Raw genomic sequence first — 26,776 nt, forward strand, 5'->3', positions numbered from 1 at the left:
TCAGGATTTTTATACACCAGGAGTCAGATTTGTCAAGTGTCATGTCATGCAGATATTGGAATAGTCACAACTTGTAAGACTTGATTTTCCTGGCAGAATTTTTCACCTAAGATCCTGTAAACCTATCCTGTAAATGATAGATCTAAACAAAAACCAAACCAAACCAAAAAAAGTCTTTAATATATAAGGGAAATGTTTGCCTGACTTTGCCATGATAATTCAGAGTAATTGTCTTTTCCTGAGAGAGCAGTATGGCTCAATATTTACATTTATGTTTAAACACAAATATTTCTGAGAAGCTATTAATGAGACAAAAGATTTAACATTTGGATTTGCTACTGTGCTTCCACTGTTTTAGTTAAAATCTTTGTATGTTGCTGTCATGCAAATATTTAGATGACTTAAAGATTAGATTTCGAAGTTCTCGTTTTCTGTATCATTATATTTAGTAAAGTAAATAAACTTCCATAGTTTAATAGTCAAAGCATCTAAGACCAAAAACTGTCTCAGCATTTATGATTTATGATAATCTATTATAATTTATGATAATCTGTTTATGATTGGAATAGATTTTTACTGTCTTTAATTTGAATCTGGCTTATTATTTTTGATTAAATAGACAAGCGGTTATACGTAGATGACTGTGAGGTTGAGCTACAAACTCCAGTAAAATAAGACATTCTGAGTCAGATTTTCAAAACACCCTCCAAAGTTGCACCCAGATATTGTACAGCTGCATTTACATTTTCTCCAGCTTTGAATAGCAATGCTCATGTAGATGTTGTAGGTGACATTTAAGAGGATCTTTCAACTTCACCCTTCTAATCAAAGATTGCTGTTCTTAGTAGCCTAGACAATTTTAGGAACTATTCCATGGTTCCCTCAAAGAACATCCAGAAAGTTTTGTAGTTGCACAAACTTGCTAATAAACAAGATTGAAGCTACTTTCCTTTAAGTTACCTGGTGACACATTTAAATGTAGCTGTATGCTTATTTTTTCTTATGAATACACAACTCTGTGAAACTGCCATCTGCTAAGTAGCTCATTAAAAAGTGATGTAGTATAAGATGAAACTTTGTGATAGTGTTTCATGTATTTGATTTTAGAAAGGAGTACTCTAAAGCACTTGGCTTTGTACAAAGAGTTAGATAGTAAAGAGCTTTCGGATATATATTGCTGCCAGCTCTCCACTGAGTCTTTTTATTTTTGTGCTGTACTGTTCTTAATATTACCTCTTGCTTACACATATGAGCAAAGGCATATCCTTGAATTTGTTTTGAAGGGTGCCTAAATATTCTGTAAAAACTCTAAAACAGGTCTGTGAAAGATTTCTATTTTCTCTCAGACATTTATTGTTTATATCTTGGACTAATAACTGCCCTACATTTTCAACATGCATGAGTAAGGTGCAGGTGGCCTTACTAGTGTTATTGTAATTATCATAATTTGCTGCACTAGTAATCGTTCGGATGCTGATGTTTTTGCCAATTACAGCAAAAGTATTTGCAATGTACATAGCAAAGCAATTCACTTTTTCAGGTTAGACAGTATAATAGGACAGAAATAAATTGTAATATTAACTGTATTGTACATGAGATTAAATAAAAGGGAAATGTTTAAGTTAGGTTAAAGATAGTTTTGAAAAAATGTCCATACTGTCTGGAAGGGGATTTCATGCCCATGGTGAACTTTCTAAACAATCAGCTGAATGAATCAGTACTGTTGGCAACACAGCCTTTTCAGCTGTTCATGGCTACAGTCTTGAACCTGAACTTCTGTCTGAAGTTTGGTTACTACACTCTTGGCAAAAGTAGAGAACAGCAGACTTATATTTAAAAATCATTGGAGGCCCAATTAACGGGGCTCATCTGAAGGGGTAAATGTGCCACTGACAGTTTGAGTACAGTTTCAAGCATTTTGACAATTGAGTTGCAATGCAATATTTTGTCATTGACTAATAAAGAATCCTGAATTAGAAACAAATCTGTCAAAAATGCAGGAACTTGTGATGGCCTCAGGTAAGTGAAAGCTCCTTCAAGACCTAACATCATTAGTTACTTAAGTATTTCCCACTGATGTATTGTGGTATTATGAGACTGGATCCTTGCTTCTTTCTGTATGGATATTGCTATGCAATAGGAAAGATACCAGGACCCTGCAGCTGGGTCCACCTAATACTTTAAAATTGCTAAGCTAATTGTTTCCACAAGAAAAGGTGCAAAGAAAATCACTGGGCTACAAAAAGCCTATTTTTCTGGAGAGAGTTGAAGAGATTTATGGAGGTTTTCTTTTCCACAGAGTCTGTTTTTTTAAAGAGCAGTACAGCTTAAGAGATTAATGTGAGAATTCCTTCATTAAGCCAATACCAGATGAAGTGCAGTTTCTCTTTTAGCAGGAGCTTGTATATACATCTCCTCTGAAATGTAATATAGCACATGAGAACACAGCAAGTCTTATATATGTTCTATTATTTGCAGATTGTAGTATATTATAAGGTGTATTACCAACTACAGTGAGTAAAGAGATCAGTCTCTGTGTTTGCCCCATACTAACGGTTGTTATAGTGTTTTAAAAAATGTTTTCATTCAGAGGTTAAAAAAAGTCTCTGATTAATTCCGCTTTGTTTCATGACTGTCAATGTAACAAAGAACTGAGGGCTACCTTACACTGTGATTCATGGGTTGACTCAGAGTTTGCTGTGACATCACAGAAAAGAGGTAGGAAAAGAAAAAGTCATCTTATAGAGAGCCTGACCCTTTTCCTTCAAATTTGATGGCTTTAGTAGAAAGAATTGTTTGTGTAAAGTATTTTGGTTTGTTTTGTTTTTTAATGAAGAGAGAGTTCAAAGGTACTCTTAAAATTATTAGCACAAGGTTGCTATTGTTACAGTTAGGGAGCAATAAAGAGTGATACAAGGCATAACAGCATACTCATGGCCATATCCAAAGCTTTCGGGAATCTTTCAAAAAGCCTTTCCTTATTTTTACCAAGACCTGAACATGAGAAATCCTGATGGATAATGGAAAATAAGGAACACACAAAAGATAAGTTGAGAAGAGAGGGCATGGTAAATATGGAACAAACCCAAGAATCAAATCTAAACACAGTTCTAGGAATTATGAATAGATAACTGTAGCTCAGTGGAAGGAATAAAAAAAAAAAAGAGAAGTTTAAAAGGTTTTTTTTTGGTGACTAAATGTTGTTTTTCATATTTCCTTGGCAGTTTTCTTGCATAACTATGAGCTTAAGAGAAGTAGATGATTGTCTGTCACTAGGATTCATGCACGCACTTGTCTTCTGCCAGTAAAGATGGGCAGGAAAGAAACTAGCCTGACTTTTCGGTTATTTGCTGCTGTTTACTTTTCATCTGTGTCAGTGGAGGTTAATACTCCATTTTTCTTAGGAGTGTTTTCTTATGTAAGACTTCTTGTGTTGCTTTTGTTTCCTCACACCAATTATTTTCTCTATTGCATCAAGTATTGCCATCTAAAGTGCACTCTGCAAATATGCCCAGCATTTTGTACTTTTTCTCATGGATTTGAACTGCTGGATACTGTTTTCTTTAGCTTGGGTGAAATCTTTTCACTGAATACTCAGTAAAGCTTGTTTCTCGAGACATCTGTTTTCCCACCTAATGCACTTCTGACTCTCCAGTTCTGCTACACAAAACTTTGTACCTAGTTTTTTGTTTAACTGGGAAATCATAATTTTTGCTCAGAACATGGATAGCTTTGAATTTCATACATCCTTTGGATTAGTGCATTATTCCTGGCTTCACTTCTTTTGTCAGATCTTTGTTGGTTTGTGAGATAGTATGCAGATATCTGTGCTACTTTCTTGACATTATAGAATACTATCTATAAAGTTTACATTCTCCTGTTGATTCTTAATGTTTATTTGTGTTAGATATTAATGGTTCCTATATGTTCATGTCAATCTTTGAGAACTGTAAACATTTCATGCTATTCTGGTTTCTAATGAGATGTCTTTATTAAAAAAAAAAAGAGAGAGAGAGAATAAAAGGACAGAGAAACTCATCAATGCATTATTCGAATGCCCACTCGACATTACAAACCAAGAAGATTTTAGATGTGTCATGGGTTAGCAAGCATAGTCCCAGAAGTGATGTCCTTGCAAAGGGGTGCTTACAGCTTCCTCTGTGACCTAACAGAACCTATCAGCTGGCCAGCTTGAATATGGACAATTTTTAAGCCACTTAAAGTTGTGACCGCCTCTGTGATCCACACTTAAGAATCAGAAACTCCGAGGCAGAGTCTGTCTTGTTTCTGTGCTGGGACAGGTGGCTGCAGGCCCCGTGCGGGGGCCAGTGGGCCTGGCCCAGGCCCTACTGGGGCCAGGCCAGGCCGGGCCATGGCCATCCTGGAGCCGATGGGCCCTGTTCCAGCCGTGGAACCCCCCCCCCCCCCCCCAGCCCTGTTGTGGGCAGCCAGAGCAGCTCGGCTCCGCCCCCTCTCCACTTCGGCCAGGATTCAACTGAAGCTGCACTGCTGTCGGCAAAGGATCATGGGACCAACTGCGATAAGCCACATTCCAGCTGCAAGGCCAAGGTGAGATTAACCCTTTTAGTGCTGTGAAGAGCTGAAAACCTGAGGGAAGAGAGAGAGGAGAGGCTTAAAGCTGAAATTCTGTTGTGAAGCTATGATATATCAGAGTACCCGTTGTAATTTCATGAAGGCATGGGGGGTGGAGTGTTCAACTCGTGCTTGTGAGCAAAAGCACCTGCGCTGAGCTAGGCAGATGCTGAAGCAGCTGTAATTTCATGAGAAGTTTGGACAGGGAGAGATGGAAGCGATGAGGACTTTTGCTCCACATGGAAAAGGAGAAAACCTCAGTTCCTAGAGATGCTCCCAGAGATAGTCCTAAAGATGAAGATGAGGAAGACCCTTTGTTCCCAAAGGGAAGGAGAAGGGCCTCAGTTCCTAGAGATGAAATGCTCCCAGAGATGGGTGAAAAGAACTTTTATTTCTGAATGGCTCAACCTTAAAATTTTACCCCAGTAGTTCAGGAGTGGCCCCTCAAAAGCAGTTGTGGGAAAAGCTGCAAGTCGTGGGAAGGGACTCACATGCGAGCAGAGAACCAACCCGGGCGGCTGTCTCGTTGTGATAATGCTTTCATAGCACAGGCAAGAGAGATGCCTCTTCCTAAATGGACTGAACAAGGTTATTATGGAAGTGATAAACAGACTGAACATCTCAAGGGTTATCTTTTTACATTGTCAGTGGGAGAAGGGTGGAAGGTGGGGGGAGGAGAAGTGTTCAGAAGGTGTGGTATGATTTTTTTTTTTCTTATTTTAGGTCTGTTAATAAACTTCTTTATATTCTTTCAAGTTTGGAGCCTGCTTTGCGTTTCTCCTAATTCTTATCTCACAGAAGGTAAACAGTAACGAGTATTTTGGACCAAACCACTACAAGATGCTGCCAGGCATATTGAGTCCTGCTCAGGTTTTCATAGCCTGGACAACACAGTTGGCAGAAGGATACTTTTGGCTTCTACCATCCAACTTTGTATAAAAGAGGTAATTAAATGGGAGGCATTCAATAGCACAAAACAGAGCTGAGCACTCAACTTTAAGATCTCCTCTACTGCTGAAAACCAGTACTGCAAGTTTTAGGAAATCCCAAAAACTCATTAAGCACTCCAAGGAGGAGCTTTTCTGATGCAGAAACTTGGAGTTGGAAATGTATGGCTTATGTTTTATATAACAGTCAGATTATACTTAGTAAGGGTTACTCCTGTCCTAAAACAGTTTTGTTACCTTTTTTAGAACCCCAAAGTTAATGTTTTTGTAATTGTTTGATATATCAGATGAGTATTAGTTATTTGTTAAGTCCAGGATGAGCCTTTAAAATGGTTTTCCATGTCTTTTTTTCCAGGTTACACAAAATGCCAAGACTCACTTTATAGCTTGTCAACATTGGCCACCAAATGGAGATTAGCTCTAGATCTTTAGGAACTGTTTGCTGGAAAAAAATGACATTGTGGAGGTGTTAGAGGTTATTTTCCAAAATATCTTCTTTTAGAAGTAATTTTAGTGTCTTGCGCCCCTTTCTCCCCTCACCGTTCCAGAAGGCAGCCATCCATATTATGAGCTAATGGCTTAAACGTTCCTTAGAAAAAAGAAAAAAGGACTGTTTTTGAGATACAGGATTGCATGAAAGCACCTGAAAACGCTAGGATCAGTTCTCTCTCCCTGAGGGCTGACTCTGCAACCCCCTGAAAAATAAGGGATTTGAATGGAAACAGTGACTCTCATTTAAAGAACTGCTGACACGCCTCAAAAGAGGGAGCACATTCCCACATGCTCTTTGTTGGAGTGTGTTACTGGAACCGCAAATAGGTTTTCCATGTCATTTTGTGGAAATTATCAGTGCCATTATAAGCCACTTTGGAGCTTTGCTAGAATTTTGAATTGTCACAGAATGGATGTTGTTGGTAATATGGCTGATGTATGTTGCCAGAGCATATAATCTGAATTAAATAATATTGTGAATAGTATTGAAATGTATTGAAATGTTTCCGGGGTTGGAATCATAAGTTTTTTTCTCTTAGTTGTTAGAATGAAATAGTCAAAATGCTGCTGCACCATCAAGGTTCTATGACTCACAGCTTTTCTATAGAGGCAATGTGATTGCCATACTTGTACAGGTAGGTGATACTGTGATGCTGGTGTTGATATGTCTCAGAAGAGGATTTTACCCCAAATCCCAGTAGTCTATTGTAGATCAAAATTTATCTCACTTTGGTGTGCTGGAGCAGTACATATTTTGGTCATGCTGGCTGTAGTTCTTAAAACTGGTTACTTAAAATGGACACTAAAATTCTTATTTTACGTTTGTCTGCCTTAGTGTTAAGAGCTCTTCCACAGTTTTTGGTTGATGGCGTAGTTCTCCAGAGTGAACATATGCCTAATTCACAGGAGCCCACATTCTACTTTTAAAAGTAGTATCTTTTGGGGCCTCATCCCTGTGTGCTGTCACAACCATCATAGCTGATGGACTGTCATGAACTCCTTGGTTCTTGAACTGGTTCTCTTTGCCTGTGGCTGTGAGATGCAGCACAGGTGACTATGTTGTACCCATTATTTGAATGTATCATATTTCTAACTTCACTGGAGAATTAAATGTAGTAGTTATTGACACTTTGACTGTAGTTAATGCAGGTCTTCTGATGTTTACTGATCAAGGGACAGATCAGAATTCAAAAGTCAGACTTCCAGAACTGATTCAAGTTTACCACACTGATGAGGGTGATTGGATGACTTTGTTAAGGAATTGTTTAGTACCCTGGGACTAAACAATACACTTAGGAAGACTGCCACAAAAGGGACAAGCAACAGGAGGGCAGTAGCCCTTGTTATTAAAATCAACAGTTCCAACAATGCAGTGCTTATAACTTATTCTGAGGTAAATAGTTATTTTGTCAGCCTCATCAAATATTTAGCAGCCATCTCTGCTAAGCACATTCTAATTCTGAGTTATTTGGTGGTGTTGTACTCCACAGAGTATCCTCTCAGCTATTTCACCTGTTAGAGTAATTATATCTCCCTGTGGTTCGGTGTCACCCTCACAGATTTAGTATTAAGCCTACTGAAATGTTTCCAAAAGTAGGATATGAGGCTGAAAGAGGAATGAATGAAAAGCAGTGTAAGTGCTGAATTTTGTGATGGCTACTGGAACATATAACCAGATGTACTCCTGCTGCACAAAGCAGTGCATGAAGCAGGTGTGTATTCCCAGCCTGTGTTACTGTATATCTGCAGCCATGAGTCAGGGTTACTAATCAGTAGGTCAGTGCACAAGGCTAAGTTTTGGAAACATAGGGTGGATGCAAAAATAGTTTGTATTTCCTAGGAAAGATTTTGATTTAAAAGTTTGGTTCTGTTTAAAAGGGAAAAATAGATGTTCTTAAATGTTCATCAGAACAGGATATGATATTTGGAGTGGTAGTGCTAAGTCTGATTCCTTTCATGGTACCCCCAAAACAAATGTTTTATATCACTTGATGAAGACACATTTGCTTTTATTAGTATCATGTGATTTTATAGCCCACATTGCCTCACGGATGAACCACAAAAGAAACTGTGTAGTTTCTTAGCTTGCTCAGTTTCTAAATAGAGTAAAAAATTTTGTGGCACCAGTTAGGTTACACAGCTTTTCGGCTCACTGTGTAGCTCCTATCTAGCAAATGAGATACTGCTTCAAACCTGAACTCTTCATTTAATTGTCTTTAAAATTTCTTTGGGCCCTTGCCCCATAGAAGACCCTTGCCTTCATGTTCATAATTGGATTGAATCAGTGATTTATTTTTTCTAAATGTACTTTGGCTCATAGATGTCAAACTGTCTACAGATCTAATACCTTGAGTGTCACGGACAGAGTGATGGGCTGTGTAGCACTGTGAAATACCCCAGCTATGTATTAGCACCCTGGAGAATACTACTTTAGAAGTTAGAAGCTAAGTTTCTTCTCCGGAAAGTAGCCTTAACAAAATGCTGTAACTTGGATTTTGATGTGACCTCAATCCCATTCAAGAAAACCTTAAATAGAAAAGTTAGGAGTAAGAAATAGTAAAATTATATGGGGTTAGACAGAGTCAGAAGTCTCCTGTGGCTCTATTTATCAAGAAAATGTTCTAGATTTTCTAGCTTTTTTCTGTTGTGTGTATTCCAGCAAATGTTATATTTTTTTTCATGTATATGAGTACTAACAATTTCTCACTTTGAGCTTGGCAATTGCTGTCACTGTTGGTGAGAATGATGAAAAAGGAGCAAGGTAAGAACAGGGGATAGAAGAAAATAGCTCAGTAGAAAATAATAAAAAGAAAATACATTAAATGCACCACATCACATGGGTGTCTCTCCCCTGTAGTCATAATTCAGTAAAGCTTTTAATTGTGAAAAGCATGATTAAAAACATGTGCATGCTTTCCTCTGGGCTGCACTGCTAGCAGCATTAAACAAGCAATCACTGCAACTGTTCCTCAGGCCTGTTGCAAAATATGCCTGAAAAGATAACTTTTGCAGAGCTAGGCTGCCACAGTACCAGGGTAGCTAACTCAAAACTAGACTGGTTGTATCCTAATGACCTTAGAGCGGGGAAGTTGTCGTGGCTTTATCTTCTCATCCTCTCAGCCACCACGTGTTTCTCCATTCACTGGTGCCAGCACTATTTATGATGACCAGGGGGTAAGGCAGCTTTAGGGAGCTGAATGGACTGAAATGTCAAAATGTGGTTCAAGCTGTTTTTTTTTCTAACCTGTATCTTTATATATAGTTAGACCAACAAAAGGAAGGGTCACTGTCTTGAGGGGTCAGTGAGCTGTAACTCAGTGTATCCACAGCTGCAAAGCTGCTGGTTCTGCTGTGGGAGAGGTTGGTATGTGCATCATAGGGAGGACAGCATGACCATCCCTATGGCAGCAGGCCATAGCTATGTCAAATTAAGTATAACATGTGATTGCCTTCTAGCTTTTGAATTGATCAGCTATCTGAATCATTCACCTCATAATGGCAGGAGCATGAGTGAATCAAGGAATAAGGGAATGGGGAAGCCACAACAGCCCCAGCTTATGATAGCTTATGCTGCCACAGTAGCTAAAGCACAATCAGACCCTTAAATAGGAGCATTGAGAAAAGAATCCAGAATGCTAATAGGATATTTTAAGTTGTGTGCTATGCCTTAGTAAGTGTAATTCTAAGTTATTCTGAGTTCTCTTACCTAATGAACCAGTGCTGGAAATGCTAGTTTATTTTTATGCTATGGAAGGTGGTTTGTGTATGATGGGGAGCCTCTTCATTCTTGTGTTCACAGTCCATTGTGCCAGAACTCATTTATGCTTTTTCCTGGCAATTTTCTCACAGCTCTAAAATTGTGGACACAGGACCTAATCCAACAAAGTTTTTAAGCACATGTTCTGCCAAGCATATGTAGTCTCACTGAACTCACAAGGGAGTATAGTAGGCAAAGTGAAAACGCCCTCTGGTCTTTCTAAATCAGCTGTATTTGGTCCTACTTGGAGTAAAATTGGTTGCAAGCCTGAAAGAAATGTCATATTAGGATAGCTGCTTCTCCTATTCTCCTTAGCATTTCCTGGGTTTTGTCAAATGGAGAATAGGTCAAGACTACATCACGAACACGAAGCTAAGCCAACATGTAAATACCCTTAAGCAGCAATTTTAACATTTTGGAATATTTATAGCTAACAGCTAAATTTTAGGATAACAAACTGTTCAAGATCTGTGTTAGTTCATTTTTTTCTAAAATAGTTTTTATTCTGGATGAATTCCAGATATCTGAGCATAGACTAGAGATCAATCTGGAATGGTCTAAAATTAAATACCGTTCTTTCTTTTATTTTCCCTTTGTTAATAGGACTTTTCAGAGAGGCTATCTGATAAACACAGTATAATAATGTGTAATAACAATAAATGGGACTATACAAAAAAATTGCATTTCTTTTGCTTTCTGAAGTACTGTTCTGACAATTATGCACTGACTAAAAGTCATGTGTCACATGCTGTATATCAGCGTTTCTTTTCTGGATCCTCAGTATTTGATATTTGCAGTCATGTAATATGCTATGGCCTATATTGTGTACTCTAATGCAAAGACAAACTGGAAAACAGAGTGTTTAGCCAAAACTGATTTCTTTTCCCAATAAGTGCACTCCCCTCTCCTGTGATAACCCTTAAGTGCTGTATTTCAGATCTGTTTTTTCTGTTGATCAGCTTTGTTTTGAAGTGATGCCCCTTCTACTCCTACATTCTTCTTTTTATTCCCCAGTCTTGGAGTAATTTTTTGTAGCGGAGAATATTCAGTTATTTTTAGTGCTCAGCTTGTAATATTCAGTAGAGATGCTGAAGGTTCTAGCAATTATTGGTAGTTGTGAAGGTGATCAGGACTGCTGGATTTTCTGTCCAGATATGATGGCTGCTCTGTAGTTCTGTGATTTTGTAGTCTGGATTTCATTCAGAAGAATTTGGTAACAGTTTCTCGGTGTATTGCGTGTTCCTGAATTTTAAAGAACAATTATAGCTGGCATGAGAAACTTATTATATTACATTTAGAGAAAGGTAGTTGAAATAAATGCAAGAATTCAATAGTTTGCTCAATGATGAGAGTGTCTTTTCCCCAAACTGAATTTTTTCTTGTCTGTATTTACTGTCCATTTGTTTCTTCTTTCAAATTCAGGATAATTTCTTAAGCAGTTTAGGTCAACGGCTATCAGGGTTTCTTCCAGAGCTGAGCATTGCCTCTCAGTTCTTATTGCTCAAAAGAATGATTCTCTGCCAGGTTATGTTCCTGAACTTCTTCTCCAGAAGTGTGAATGAGTACTAATGTTACAAGCAGGAATTTACACATAGGCAGCTACAAATAAGGCAAAAAAGGCATCGGCTCAAAGTGTTGCAGTAGCACCGCTCACGGGTTTGTGTGATTTTTTTCCTCCTAAAATCAGATTGTTGGTTATTTACAGAATCACAGGTTATTTACAGAAGAGATGTGAAAGTAATATATAATACAATTGTAATAAATAATCAAAAGGTAGCTAACTGAAATAATAAGCATCCATGCGGCTCTAGAAAACCAGAAAGAGTTTCCAGACTTATTTCTGTAAAACAGTAGGAAGGCATTTGTGGAAAAGATGATAACAATTGAAGTTTACATAGGAATTAAAAATTATTTTAAGATAAATTATGTATTGTAAGGCATTTTCTAATTCTCAAAATCATCTACCTAAATCACTATTTCAAACACAAATGATTTTTTTTTTCCTCAAGAGTTACTTGGTCTCTGAATTATCTGTGGTTTCAGTACCTCTCAAAGCAGTCATTGTTCATGGTTTACCTGCTGAGTGTCTTGTAGTTGTGGGAGAAAAAGCCTATAAAGTTTTTTTTTGCTTTATCTTGTTGTGGTCTGCCCGCCCCCCCCCCCCCCCTTTTTTTTTTTTTTAGTTATGTGGGAAGCTCAAATGCAGAGAATATTTCTCTGCCTGTTTTGAAAGGTTTTACCCCCCTGGACAGTACTGTTTTTGACCTTTGTCCATGGGAAAATTTGCCTAGCCTCTGGGAAGAATTTGAATCTACAATGGTGGGAATTAGGTGATAGAATACTATGTGAGATTATCACAGGGTGAAAAATTTAGAGTTTTTAGGTATATTTGCATAGTAAATAGATAGAAGTAGAAAACCCCAAAATGGAGGATAAGTTGTAGTTAAAAACTTCTTTCTTCTTCTTCTAACTAACTCCATATTTTGCAGCAATAGTGGTTTGGGATGATTGGATAAAGAATTCTGCAGCTCCTATCTACCTGATTTAGGAACTTGTTGGGCATTGGTAAAAAAGTGAAAATATCTTGCGTTTTAAGTTTTCATTGGGTAATTTACCTTTAAAAAGGCTGTGAAATCTTGATAAGTTGTCTTCTTGCTGCATTCTCTGCTCTGTGCTATGTCTAGGCCATGCCAGTGGCTTGTACTCCTTAGATAAGGATTAATAAACACCTATCTGGAGACTGAGAAGCATGAAGTCCCATTCACCTCCTTTTTTCTCCTGGCAAAAATCTGAAAGTCTCCCCCATCAGGGAAGACAACAATTAATGACACAGACAGCGTTAAGTTACAAAAAGCAACCTGAATGCTAAGGTCTCTAATTTCCAGTGTAGCAGCTTTGAGATGTACTTGGTTCTTATGCTCCAAAAGAAGGTGGAGGGGGCTCTTTCTTAAGTCTCAAGAAACATTCTGCTAACTCTCTGAAGGCAGGTGTTTCATGCTTGTTTGTTCACCATTATCTGCTTGCACAGAAAAATAGAAGTTGGATTTGAGTTCTTGAGGTAGGTTTTTAAAGCCATTTTAGATCTTTGGAATTTGATTTCACTAGATATATGTTATTGTCCATATTGCATATCCATGGTGATGTGCTTTGTTCTCTATTTTTATAGCAAAAGAGATGAGTTTTAAAATCTGCAATGTACATTAAGCGATGCTTGTTGCCTGATTTTGTCATAAGTAACAGTTTCAGTGGAGACTATTCTTGGCAGGCACTGCTTGAAGTAGAATTAACAGGCTCATCATGATAGAGATCCCAAGGGACTTTCTCTCTTTTTACAGATATAAAATAACTGACAAAACTTTCCATAAGAATCTCTATATAAACATTCCTTTGTTTTGTGAACCTCTTTTTTCCCAGAAAAATATGTCTCTCCTACCTGTTCATATCCATTTGCCCTGTGATATGACACCTCTTTCCAGTAGAAGCTGGAATCATTATTTTTGAGTTTTTCTGGCAAGAGGAAATTTGCCTCATGTTCAGATGAATTTGAGGAATTTGTAAAAAATTTACTTTGATTTCCAACAGAGATTTATAGTCAATAAAAAAGGAAATGTGTTGGTAATAGATTCACCTGAAGTGGCAGAAGAATTCTGATACTAGGACAATGATAAGAAAACTGATTTGTCAGGTATTTTGGTGATATAAACATTGGCGCTGGAAAAGTCATTTTGGCATAGACTCAAATCTTTTCTCTTGCCAAACTAAGGTTGGGCATATTAATTTCATGTAAGGGTAGTATGCATTTAGGTGAGATCAGAAGCAGTCTATCATGTTGTGACCAAAGGAACCTTAGTACAGATCAGTGTGCTGAATAGTGATGCTTTAAAATGACTTGATCATTAATTTATACAGAGATAAAATATGCTGAACATATATGAAGTCCAGTTTTTTAAGGACTGAATGAACTCTGAATCCATTTTCAGTATGCTTAAATCTTGTTCTGTATAACAGATGCTTGACAGCAACTCTTGGTTTATCTTGGGGCAATGTGGGGTAACAACATTATATGGAAGTATTTTTCAAAACCTAAAGAGCAATTCAGTTAAAATTTTAGTTTTAGATAACAAAAGGGAGAAAAATATCTTCAAGTGCCTTCTCCCTCACACTCCCATCCAGGAAAGTGTCGTAAGACAGCTACTTTACAAATTTAATATTCTGCTCTTTATTTCTTCCTTGCTGTCTCAAATCATTGCCATGCTTTTAGATGATGTGTTAACGACTAGGTATTTAATAGAAAATAAAGCCAAATACCTGCAGGAGGTTTGACAGAAGTGGAAGTACAGGACCACCAACACTGGCAATGCAATATCAAACATAAGTAGTACAGTTTGAATATAACTGATTAGATTGATCCAACACAAAAAGGGTGCCAATAGGAAAGTATAAACTTTTCCACCTTTGGAGGATATGCAGAGATCTGTAGTATGCTTAAATGGTGCATTTGAAACCTGAAAGTATGTTTAGACAAGTGCATTACTAAGCATGTGGTAAAATAAAGAAAACAATGCTAAACATGTGTGTAAGACACTCCTTATGTTTATGTGACTTGAAATACATGTCCCCCCACTTATGTCCCTTAAATTCTACTGAGCTCACAGCAGTGGAATGAGGCAAAGCTGCCAGTATCTTATATTTCATTCATTAAAACTTTAAACAAAAATGTCTTACTAAATTATGAACATTTTAAATCTCTTCTGGAATGAACTTCTGAGCTATTTTAGATATAATTTATTATTTGAAGGTTTGTGCCTGTGTAGTTTTTAATTCTGCATCAGGATCTGTATAAAATTTGTGTAGAGCTACTCATATTTAATTGGAATGTTTATCCAAATATTCAGGTTATTTACTTAATCTATTAGATTTGGAAAGAAGCAGACTTTTGCTTTTTCCAAAGGTCAACCCTACTAGATACCTGCCATTTTAAGAAGAGAAAAAAGGAAGACAAGTTTCTACTGTCTCTAGTGAATCCGGGGGGTTAGAGTTTTGCTTCCCTGACTTCACTATTCAGTATAGCAAAAGTAGATAGCATAATATTTTCTTAAATTATTTTGAATATTGCTATTGGTTAGTATATCTTAACACCAATATATTCAAGATCATTCATACCACTGATAGGGTTGTCTTTTAAATTAAATGCACTTTGCATCAAGCACGAAGAGCTGTATTTTGACTGCTCACTTTGGGCCCCTAAAAGAGTGTTTCAGTATCTGTAAACACCAGCTGAGCTTTGGTTCAAACTTGGTCATTCATTCCACCTACATTTGCAGCTTCTGAATAGTTAGTGAAGAAAACAGTTTCCTCTAAAGAACTACATATGTAGTATATGGTATATAAGTAGAACATGTGTGAAGATACACGCATCTAGCCATATCTTTCCATGGATTGTTTTGGAGCTTACCCTGGCACCTGAATGCTGCGCAGGGGCCCACATGGCATTGGGGGAAGAAGCTCTACTAGGTTCAGGCATTCATGTCTGACAGTGCCTTTGCTTTGGAACTCCTCATGCCATGCTTGCACATTTTGCTAGTCCCACCTCAAGCAGTTCTGTCAGCCACTTCTCTGCACAGCTGCAAAAGTGTTTGAGTTAGCCCTGGAAAATTACATTATGAGGATGGAAGAATGCTGTTGCCTATTTTGAAATCAGTACTGTTTATGCTCTTTTACTACGTTTGTAGAAGTGTAGCATCAGCAGGTTATCTGTCTGCCTGGGGCTGTGGAGACCGAGATCTCTTAAGTTCAGATTCCAAAGAGCAGGAATGAGTAGCAGGTACAGTGCAGTTTGTACACTTTATACTGCAGTACTTAAAAGCAAGTGCATGTGACAGTAGGCATAATTTGTGGTCTAAACAGTGATTGTAATGGCTGTGCTGAACAGTGCAGGGCAAAAACCGCTCAACATTTGTGGAAGGAAACAGTTTGTGTGGAGAGCTTGATGTTCACACTGCCTATATTTCAGGGTGTTTCACTTCCTACTCTCTCTAATCTGGTCCAATGGACTCTATTAGTGGTTGGACTACATTTTCTAGCATTGCTCCATCTAAAAGGACTCTCATCTGTATTCTCTTAGTTCCATGATATATGAATCACAGTGCAGAAAGTGGGGATGACTTCAAAAGCTCACTTCTGTTCCAAATTTAAATTGCAATGTAGATGCATCCAGTGTATGTTACTGATAGTGGCAACAGAATTAGCTGAACATGCTATTCAGTTTTTATTCATATTTGAGTAAAGTGTTTCAGTAATTGGTTTTTGCTTACTAAATATTCAGATTCTACCAATGGAATTTTAGCTTTAAAAGAATTATTTTCGTACGGTAATTGGAATTGTTTTAATCTAGACTATTTTGTCCTCCTGTTCTGTTTTTACCTGAGTATTTCCTGTTATGGATCATTCAAGTATTGAATGTATTTAAGTGTATTCCCACATTTAAGTAAAAGTTGAAAAGTATATTTTAATCTCTAGTCTCACTGTTCTTACCTACATACCTACAGCTCTTCATCCCACTTGGAATAGGAACTGTTGCTACATTGTGATATTCCACTTAAAGGAATTTTTCTTAGTGCATCTATCACTGCTTTATACTGTTATAAGTTGATTTTGTGTGGAAATTTAGAGCAATGTGAGTTTTAAAAAAATTGAACATCCTTGTCTGGTAAGGGCTATCTTACTGTGTGAAGAACTGGCCAAAAAAATGTTTTATCAGTGGAATGAAACATAAAGCTGAATTTTTAAGTACCTGAGAGAGACCTGCAGTACGATCCACAATCAACTTATACAAAACTAAAAATGTGCCTTTTTGATAAAAACTTACTTCTGACTGTCTTTGATACTGGTTTAGTTTGACTTAGCCCAGGACTTCTTACTTCTAAGGCTATGAAACAGACTTTGCCAAACTGATCAGCTTTTCATTGAGTTTCGTGGATGCCCAGTTGAGTTGATCTTCATGTAGCAGTCACAATTACATTTGCCATTCAGTGGCAAGTTTATCTTTCATATAAGCAGAATAAAAGTTAACTAGGTTGTGTGCTGTGCCATCTTTTTAATCTACAAACCTTTTTATAAATTCATAAGCTACAATAATCAGGAGATGATGAAATTTCAGAATTCTTCTAGTCTGAGAGTTTAGTCAAATATTACTATTTGGGAAGTTTTGAAAATCTCAGTGTAATTTTGAAACTAGCTCTTTATTGGTCAGGTGCAAAATTTTGCAATCAGTTTACACTTACCCATCAATGAAGTGAACCTTTAATAACATGCTCAGGGTACTTCAGGATCCATGTGCTGTTTAAGAAAGAATGGCTTGCTCAATACTTGCCAAATATCTAGACAATTAGATTTTCATGTGGTTGGGATTTTTTCAAGGGTTCTTATTAGAAAAAACTTTTTTTTTTTTTTTTCCATATTAGACTCCTTTAAAAGGTTATTGTTTTTTGGACCAGCTTGAACTTCGATAGGGGTGGTTGCCCTTATCCTCTACATGAAAGCTTCCCCTGTACATAAGGTCAGTTTAAAAGTGTTTGCCATAACCAATTTTCTTATTCTTGATGCCTCTTTAGACCATTAACTGTATTTTTCTCAGTCTGATTTAAACTTATTTCTATGGAGAAAGGAAAAATACAGCTGTACCTTATTAGGTTTATGCATCCAAACCCCTCTGATTCAAACATATTTCCTTTAAACAGAAATTGTCTTGGGAAAAAGTGCTTCTTTGAGGGTACTCTCCCTTAGGCATTGCTGGTCTGACAAGCAAAATCTTTTCTCAGAAAAATGATGAACAAGAGATGAATACCTTTTAACTCACTTTTCTCTTAACGGAATTGAAGTTTTGTTTAATTTTATATTCTCTCATCTTGTTCTGCAGGATAAAAAAAGAGGCATACTTAAAAAACAAAGAAAAAAACTTTGAAGAGTCATTATAATAGCTTTTAGGATCAGTTATGTATTTGCAGTCACTTCTAGTTTGACAATTTGTATGCATGTTTTTAATATTACAAATGGAATATTCAAATGTTGTAGCAAAATTCTGTGCTTATTTTGAGCCCTATTCATAAAGCTATGAAAATAAGTTAGTGTATTAGCAGTGATGCTATTCGTAGACAGGTGGTTTGCACAACTGAGACCTGAGCTAGTTCTGATCTCTAGTTCTTCGTCCAGTAAATATTTATCTCTGCTTTTTGGTTTAAATGCAGAAGTATTTTTAAGTCAAAGCACTTCACTACCACTAGAGAGCTGTGCTCTTAAAGTATTTTGTTGTAACTCTTTTGAATTGCAGCATTCATAGTTGCTCTTATGCAATGTACCATGAATTTGTGGTTCTCTATTATGTTTTAGTGAAGGATATAGAACTATATTTTGGAAATGAAGAGTAGGACAAACGCTGATTTTTTTAAAGTGTTCTTGCAGTTTAATTTTTCTGTAAGTTGATATGTGAAAAACACGAGGTGGTCCATTTTGTACTGCTTCATTAATAAAAGTTACCCTCTCTACATAGAATACTGTATCTCTTGTCTATGCTTCCTTTGCCCATGTTCAGTTATCTTTAGGTGTGCTGTAAATTGCACTGATTCACAGGCTTAACAGGGGCAGAGGTTTAAAGACCTACATCAGAATAAGACCCGGGAAGAAAAAGCAAACAAATTGACCTGATAATTGGCCCCACCATAAAACTTCATAGTTTTGATTCAACAGAAATTTGGGGGTAGTTACAGAGAGGGGGTTTCTTTGCTCTACTTCCACGTCACATTGTTCAGGTTGGATGGCTTCGTGTGTTTGAACTTGTCCACAGACTTCTGAAAAAAAAAAAAAGATATCATGGCTTTATAAACCTGGTGGCTTTAAAGAAGAGCACATTACATCTGTGCTCGTGTAGGCCAAAATGATTTAATAACTTGATCCACAGAACAGGGAGTAGAAACCTCAATTAGAGTTTTGGTTTCCTCAAGTTTGTAGATTAATTTGGCTCACTTGGATCAGATCTGTCTAATTATTAAGTTGTATGGGAGACTAAAAGCATAGCTGTTACTGATGAACCTCCTACATGTCCCTTTCATTTTAAATTATTTTGTTTGTTTGCACCAAATTTCATTCTAACAGAAATGCCTTTGGGTGCTGAAGTATAAGGATCAGTTGCTTTGCAAATCTCAGAGAAAGTATAAGGAACTCTCTCTTTTTTCTTTTTTTTTCTTCTTCTTACCCTAAGGGGTTGTTTTTGAAAGATGACCTATAATTTTGTTAGCACAAAGCTATGTTTGCTGTTTAATTGCACAGCTGTATTTCAGGATTTAGTCACCTACTCACTTGATTACACCTGACTACTAGGTAGTTAGATGACTAACCCCCTTAATTTGATTCTCCAGTTAATTGCAAAAAGAACTCTATTAGAATGAAATAGTGAGGATTGAAATAAAAACAAAAAATGGGGCTAGATTTTCTTCCTCTGATATTTTTCTAAAACACAGTGTACGGTTGTTTACCAAGATTTTATTGCTGTCTCTTCTGGCTGCAGCCTCGCTGAAATTTAATTTTATTAGAAGATTTCACTGACGTTATGTTTTCTGACATTTCTTATTTTGACCGATAATGTTGTATGAAAAGGTCTTTCTGTGTGGTATATTTAACTGTGGTGGAATTTTGCTTTCCATTTGTATTCACATATTTTTGTTTTCTGTCATACAGGTGGTATGTTAAGTGGAATAAATGGTTGCAGTGATATTTTCAAAGTGGCAGACACTGTTTTACTGGTGTGTCTAATACATGCTGGAAACATGTCTTTTTTAAAAAAAGAGACCAGCTTGTCTTCGGTGCTCCTGATTCATAACCCATTATGTCCCACACTAAACATAGCCTTGCTCATTTACGCTGATCTCATTCCAGGAATGTGTTGTGTAACAGCTGGCAGTGCACAACCAGAGGCGTCATCCCAAGTGCCTGCAAATTATTTCAGCAGAGGCTGTAGTCTCTTAGTACCCTGCGTGCAGTGTTTGGCACTTCCCAACATATGGCACCTACTGGCTGTGCTCATACGCTTGTGCTCTTATATCATCTATTAGCATGGTGCTGAGCCAAAATTTTAAATGCTTTGTTTTCTTGTTGTTGTTTGCATGTGTTTGATGCTGTTATTTAAGTAGACAGGAAGGGAGGTTTCTCCTGAGGTATGGAAGCAGCAACAAACCCTGCACCTTCAACTTGCTGGTGGAATCACTTTTCCTCTATTGTCTTTCTTGATTTTCTTCCTCTGAAACTGTATACCAGGTTATTGCTCACTGGGCTGTGTGACTGACAATTGCTGACTGTTTTTACATAGACAATACCATGAACAGTGAAGGTGGGGGCTGCAACTACAGATAAATGTTCATTGAGATACCATACAAAATTTCTTCCTGAGGAAAGTTCTTGGTTTCTCTTTTTTTTTCCCCCCAAGTCTTTTTACAGAACAGTGTATACTCTTTGATGAAGCCATCATGAAATGATATAACTGAGAATAATTATTTTTCAAGAACAAATTAGATCTTTATTTTTAAATGAAGATATACAGTAGTTTATCTATTATCTTACACAGTGGTGTAATATGTTTTCATGGTGGTGTGTTGTACTGAAATTGATTTCACAGTGCCTGTTTTCTAAAGGCGAGATTGGAAACACCTGTTTTGGTGTTTAAAATAGGACTTAGAAGAAGTGGACTAAATTCCTAAGAAAACAGTAGTGAGCTCATGCTCTCCTTTAGCCTTAGAGATGCCTTAAATGCACTAAGAAAGTCTGCTGGACTAAAAGTTCCCCTCTTTTCGCTACGTCTCACCAAGTATGGGGGTCACGTGCCTGAATATTACTGGAGCTGCGTTCTTTGAGTATTAATAAAATACACCCACAATGTCTGGTTCAGAGCAAAACTCAGCATAACAGCTATGCATGTTCAAAACCAAGAAAGGTTTTTGACAAAGAGACAACGGCTGTCTTCAGTGGAGACCTCTGCCCTTGATCCATTCCAACTGGAGAATCTTTGTAGGCATTCATGCTTTTGAGAAAGAAGAGAGATGAAATTCCAACACGTATAAATACAGTGTTTCCTACTCGCTGTCCTTATTGGCTCTAAACACTGCTTTTTGGGGTTTTGGACCCTTTATTTTGAAGATATTTTACTGTGTCTATAGACTATGTTAGGCAAGTGGCCAGGACTGCAGTCTGGAACCAAATGTCCACTTCTTAGGTATTTCAACCCTTAACTTACAGACTGCTGAGAAGGTGCTTCTGGATCTCTCCCATAATTCCAATTCAACTTTTGGCACATTGGCCATCCAATCTGCAGAATCAAATGTAGAATAAATTGAACTGCCGTGTTGTTGCCTCTTGTTTTTCCAGCCTAATTTTCATATCTACACTTGCAAGTACACTTAGGGACCTAATTTCCCCTGGATGTGAGTTTGTCCTGCATGTACATATGAAGGTATATATCTATGGAACTTTTGAAAAGCATCTGAATGCCAAGCAGATGGATAATTAGTTCTAAGGAAGGGAAGGAGAGAGACAAGCAACTCTGGGGTCTCTATTGAAACTGTCAGGAATAATAGAGAGGTAGATGAATACAATTGGGGGCACAGAGAAGAATAGTGAGGGCAAGAGGATTCGTCTGGGGGAGAAAAAATGTGAAAAAATGAAGCCCATATGGATTTCTTTTAGCTGCTTTTCCATTGCTGAGTTCTGCCTTACTTTGGTTTATAATGATTTTCCAAGTACAACATAAAAATAAATCAGTGTTTTCATCAGAGCTCATGCACTTGCAGTCCTGATTCTGTTTTTAAAGTGCAGCTGTTGAGAATCACTCAAGATAGCTTAAATTTCTTTGTGTTTTCTCTGATAAGTTATAGTTAGTTTTTTTGCCTGCTATTTCTCACACAATGTCAGAATTAGACTTGTAAAAACTATTAAAATGGAGTTGACAAGCAGAACGAATAATTCCTGTGGGTTTTAATGCATTTTTTAAAAATGTTGGTCTTATTTCAGACTCAGTTTTTAGGCTGACTGATCTGCTTCCTGAAAAGTAGGCCTGTGGACTTAGGCTCAAGACACTAAAAGACTCTGTGGTCATATACAATATAATTCTGTGGGAAAAAAACCATTAACCATACTGGAGGATTAAAATAAGTCAATTAGGGAAATAAATAACTATTTTTAAGAACTGTCTGTGAAGCAGCATGAATTAGCTTGAAGATAGTGGTCCTGCTCATGTGCAGCTCAATTGGAGGGCTTGTTTGAATTTTTCTAGCAGCTAAACTATACTTTTGATGCATTAAACACACAATAAAAACTTTTCTATAACTCTCAATGCATGTGATACCTTACTGAATGGATGCTCTAACTAGAATATTAAAATAAAAAAAACCTCCAACCAACCAATTAATTAATCCTCTATGTTCATTTTTTTCTTTAGCTGTGCTATCATCAGCATTATGTATTTTCATATTTATGGTTTTAGACCGGTAAAAAGGTCTTATGTTCCCATTCATTCAGGAAATGCTATGTAGTCAAAACATTCTTTGATGTTTTTTTGATGCAAGAAGCCATGTGCTTGAGGTTGGACTATAAGATCTGTATGTTCCTCGACAATTTTATCATTACAAGTAACAACAACCTCTATGAAAAAATGGACAAATTTATAATTTGCTCCTAAATTTTCTCTGTGTAAGTTAGATATGCTCAGATAATTTTTTAAATTGTTTGTGCGTGACTTGGATTGGATTGTGCTGACTTTCAGTCTGAAGAACTGATTATATCCTGTCTAAACAAAAGTGAATTGGGCTGATATAATTCTAGCTTATCTCATTATTATGGGTGCCTTGTCTGATTTTATGTATATGTGTTTAACTAATCATCCTGCATTTTCTGTATGTCTAAGGACGTTAAAAGGAGGACTGTATTTTAGACTGTGGAATTCCATGTTTAAGCAAGAGATGGTTGGATGAAATTGAAGTGAATCGAGAGGTGACTGGCTCTTCAAGTTACTTGAATAGACTCAGTGATTACTACTTTCTCCTCCTGCTGATCTTTTGCTGATCTCCTTTTTGTTGCCTGTATTGTCTTTGCTTCAGTTAGAAATGTGTTAGTTTTTAGGGGTTCACAGTCCTACTGAGACAAGGGAAGTACTTGGAAAAGGCATCAGAGCTCAGGTTTAGCATCTTGTGGCCCACTTTATATGTCAGATGATGGAGATGTTATAGTACCACTTCTTAGCTGTATTCCTTTTGTATGACTGTGGCTATGTCCCTCTTATGAATTAAAGAGGTTAAACTCCCCAGAGTTCTTCAGGGACTGTATTTGTTTTTAATGGCAAGGAAAGACTGAATGATTTGGACTGCCAGTTTCCCCAAAAAGATCTGTCCATTCCCTGTATCTCCCAGAGATATTGGCCCCATCTCTGGATTTTCTAAAACAGCTTATGCCATCCTTCATGTTTGAAAATGAGGTAATTTGAGTGACACATGAACTAGAAACCAAAAGACTTCCCGCTATGTATGAAAAATGCTGGGACTTTCAGCCTCCTGCCTCAAAATTTGTTCAGTGTATTTTTGATGAAGTGGAATGCAGTAGAAGAAGCTTGCTTAAAGTCTCGTCTAGTTCTTATGTCATCACATTTTATAAAATTAAGTACAGATTTTAGGTTGAATAATTTTTTACTAGTTTATATATTTTATCAGATGTCAGTATATTGGATATTCTTCTTTCCAACCAGAGGCAATATTCCTGAATTGTCCACATTTTGTCATTGTTATAATTCTGTAAGCCTTAGAGAGAGTTTTTCTTAAAATTATTATATTGATCTAGTAATTCCTCCTACAGTTGTAAATTTTTTGAATTTATTTTCAACTATTACTCCAGGTGTTGAAAACAGTAGCAGCCACATAAAAAGAGAACAAGTACCTTTTTACTGGCTAATAATTATGAGAAAATCACATTTTATAGTCTCACATTTACTATGCAAATGAATGGGGTCCAGATTTTTCAGCTATCTCTCTTCATAATGGCATTTAAATCACTGAAGCTATTAGGATAGATTTTATGATGGAGTAGCCACATGTGTACCCAATTCATTAGTCACCTATTTTAATGTGATAATTGTGATGTTCAGACCACTGAAGTGAATGGTTTCCAGAATGTGTTTTAATATCAGTGGACTGTTATACTGAGTAAGAATGGATTTATGCATGTGATTATTCCATGCACCAAGCTGGAATTTAAGGCTGTAACACTCCTTTTGTATGTGCAGCCTCTCTTATTTCTACTGCCATTGCAATATGAATAGTAAGTATATTCTCACATGATTGCAGGATGCATTATCCCTGGAATTATTTGCTCTAATACAGATAAAAGTAATAGTTATTTGACACTAATTTTTGTGTTGCATTGCTTTTCTGCTGCCTGGAATTTTCAGAGTTCTTTGGTCCTTCTGAACTCCAATATTAACTATTTGAAAAAATAAATATGTAACAATCAGCGGGAATTCATACAGACCAAAAAGATGAGCCTTTAAATATGATGGGTTTTCTTCTGTTGATGAGTAACCACCTGATACCACCTGATAGTGAATTCTTCACTGTGACAGCTTCGTGATAAGAGTTCCAGCCTATCTGCCTGCTTATGATGGGGTTTTTTGCATTACTAGTGTCAACTTTCATTGAAAAAATAATTAAAGCAGGGAAGTCTTTAATGGAAATTTAACCTGAATCACGCTGTTCATGACAACGCAGTCTGTTTAAATGTCATGAGTGACGGATTAGAAGATGTACACTGGCTGTTGCTTTTCACTCACTGGTCAAAATAGAAGCAGCTCAAGAAGAAGGGTAGCCGGAAAACCAATTAAGCTCCTGCTAAAGTCATTGGTTGAACTGAGACTTGCGAGGCAGCTTCTCAGAATTTACCACATACTTTCATAAATGATATTGTGTTGACATTCAGTTTCTCAGAAGTTCCAAGTGTTCCTTGGCTTTGCTTTAGGCCTCACTGCTATTTGCAGCTCCTGCAGAGCTTTTAAAGCTTTCCATAGGGACTGTGTGTATCTACTCTTTATGCACACTGGCTTCACATTGTGAACTCCTTGCATATACTTTTATCACACGGCAAATTTAATTTCTATTGGAAGACTACTTGCATCCTTGCCTCTTTTTTCTGAGACTTTTTCTGAGTAGAATTCCAGGTTTATGGCACAGTGCTAGCAATGAAAAAATTTTGCATTCTGAGAGAAAAGATGGGTAGGTCTAGAGAACAGGTCCACCCAGTTATATTATGAAACTTTTAACTGTGTCAAAGACAAATACCTTTGTTGAAAAAATGGCTAAAATTCATTCTTAATAATTTTTCCCCAGTGTTGAATTATAAACAACCCACTGCTCTTTCTTTTAAATGTGTCTGTTGATTACAATTTTCACCAATACTGATCATAAAGTGAAGATGATCAAGGGTCATCTGCTTGATGAACAGCAACTTTAAAAACAGTTCCTTCTTTACCAAGCAGTTTAAAGAGAAGGAAAAACTCACAACAACATGATATTGGAGGAAAAGAACAGGGATCGTCAATATGCAATAGAGACCTCATTTGTACCCCCTTGAACTCCCAGGAAGGGGAAAGAGACAGAGGCTGTGAAGGTCATAGAGATAATTTATTGATTACTTTGGTATGTAAAACTGTTTTACTAAACAAAGGGTAGTTGTTTTTATAGATCTTCTTGCAAATTTTTCTTCATTTAAACACTGAAGCTCTTAAAAGACTATACTTTAGCAGATCTGTGGATGCTGAATTTCACACCTCTGATTCTTTAGAAAGGTTACAATTATCTCTGCTCAAGAACTGTAGTGGGAGCAAGGAAGAAAATGGAGCGTAAAGGAAAGCTAAAAGCGGACAGGTCCAGTGGTGGGACTTCCTGTAAATTAATGAGCGAGGTACCAGGATGTTTACCTCAGCATAGGCTGTCTTTGTTTTCTACAAATTCTTACACATCTGGCTTACCCATGTAATGGCCTGGAAGCACTGCCTATGGTATCCATTGGATAGAAATGTTTTCAGAAAAATGTAGGATATTAGATGCTGAAGTATATTTGATTAAAAACTATCAATTTCCCTGATTTCAGGGTAGGATGGGTTTTTAAAGCTATGATTCTTACTGTGGTTTCACTTCCTTTTTGGGGATCTTTCTGTGTATGATAATAGATAATGTATTTGATACTGTCAGTCTCTAAATGATGCTGATACTGATGCATTCAAAGTACAATATATAGTCAAAGAAATGCCTCCAACAACTCCACTGTACCTTGAAGCTTTAGTTTTCCTTGACGCTTCATGAGATTTAGAGGTTCTTTTTAGACCTAGATTCACAATTAGGGGGTGCCTTGCATCTTTTGCTTGTTTTAGGATGAGATACCTTTACAGCTGTTAGAAAAAGAAATAGTACTGCTCTTCTACAAAAACTGCTACAGGGAGTTGCAGGTCAGTGGGTTTTTTGTGTTTGGTTGTGATAGGGTTTTTTTGTTGCTGTTTTTAGGTGGTTTTGTTTGTGTGTTTAATTCCTAGTAATCTAGATATGAGTTTATTAATTGGCAAGTGGAGAGGAGTTATATTTTGTATTGGTTATTTTTTATCCCAGTGTCTTAGAAACTGCTTTTGACATTCTTAAATGCATGGGTTTTGATGGTATTTCAACTTCAGTGTGTAGTCGGTTACTGTTTGTGACAAATTTTTGTTGTGAGGGACAAAAAAGTCATTTGTGTGCATTCTTCCTTAGTTATAATTTATTGTCATGTTATAAAGCTGTCCTCCTATTTGGGATTAAACAGTTTGCTCCCGTCATATTTTGACAGTCTGCTTATTTCAGTCAGTTTATGTATGGCTAATGTGGTGTTCTTCAGTCACCAAGCACTTATCATTCTTACAGAGTTTTACTCTCCC

At 36.9% G+C, this 26,776-nt stretch overlaps 1 protein-coding gene across 10 annotated transcripts in view; it reads left to right on the forward strand.

Annotated features, from left to right (window-relative positions):
- The window catches only part of BBS9 (Bardet-Biedl syndrome 9), a 288,845-nt gene that overhangs the window by 178,025 nt on the left and 84,044 nt on the right, over positions 1-26,776 (forward strand). The window contains exon 23 of one of the 10 annotated variants that reach the window (XM_069007585.1): positions 17,708-17,727. The exons of 7 other annotated variants lie outside the window; for them this stretch is intronic. In XM_069007585.1, the coding sequence (XP_068863686.1) occupies positions 17,708-17,712 (5 nt within the window). In that variant the 3' untranslated portion in view covers positions 17,713-17,727. Of the gene's footprint in view, positions 1-4; positions 424-5,895; positions 5,992-17,707; positions 17,728-26,776 lie in introns of those variants that run through there. 2 more of the 10 variants (XM_069007580.1, XM_069007579.1) reach the window with 2 other exon arrangements.

The sequence above is a fragment of the Aphelocoma coerulescens genome, chromosome 2, assembly GCF_041296385.1.
Source record: "Aphelocoma coerulescens isolate FSJ_1873_10779 chromosome 2, UR_Acoe_1.0, whole genome shotgun sequence".
Classification (NCBI taxonomy): domain Eukaryota; kingdom Metazoa; phylum Chordata; class Aves; order Passeriformes; family Corvidae; genus Aphelocoma; species Aphelocoma coerulescens.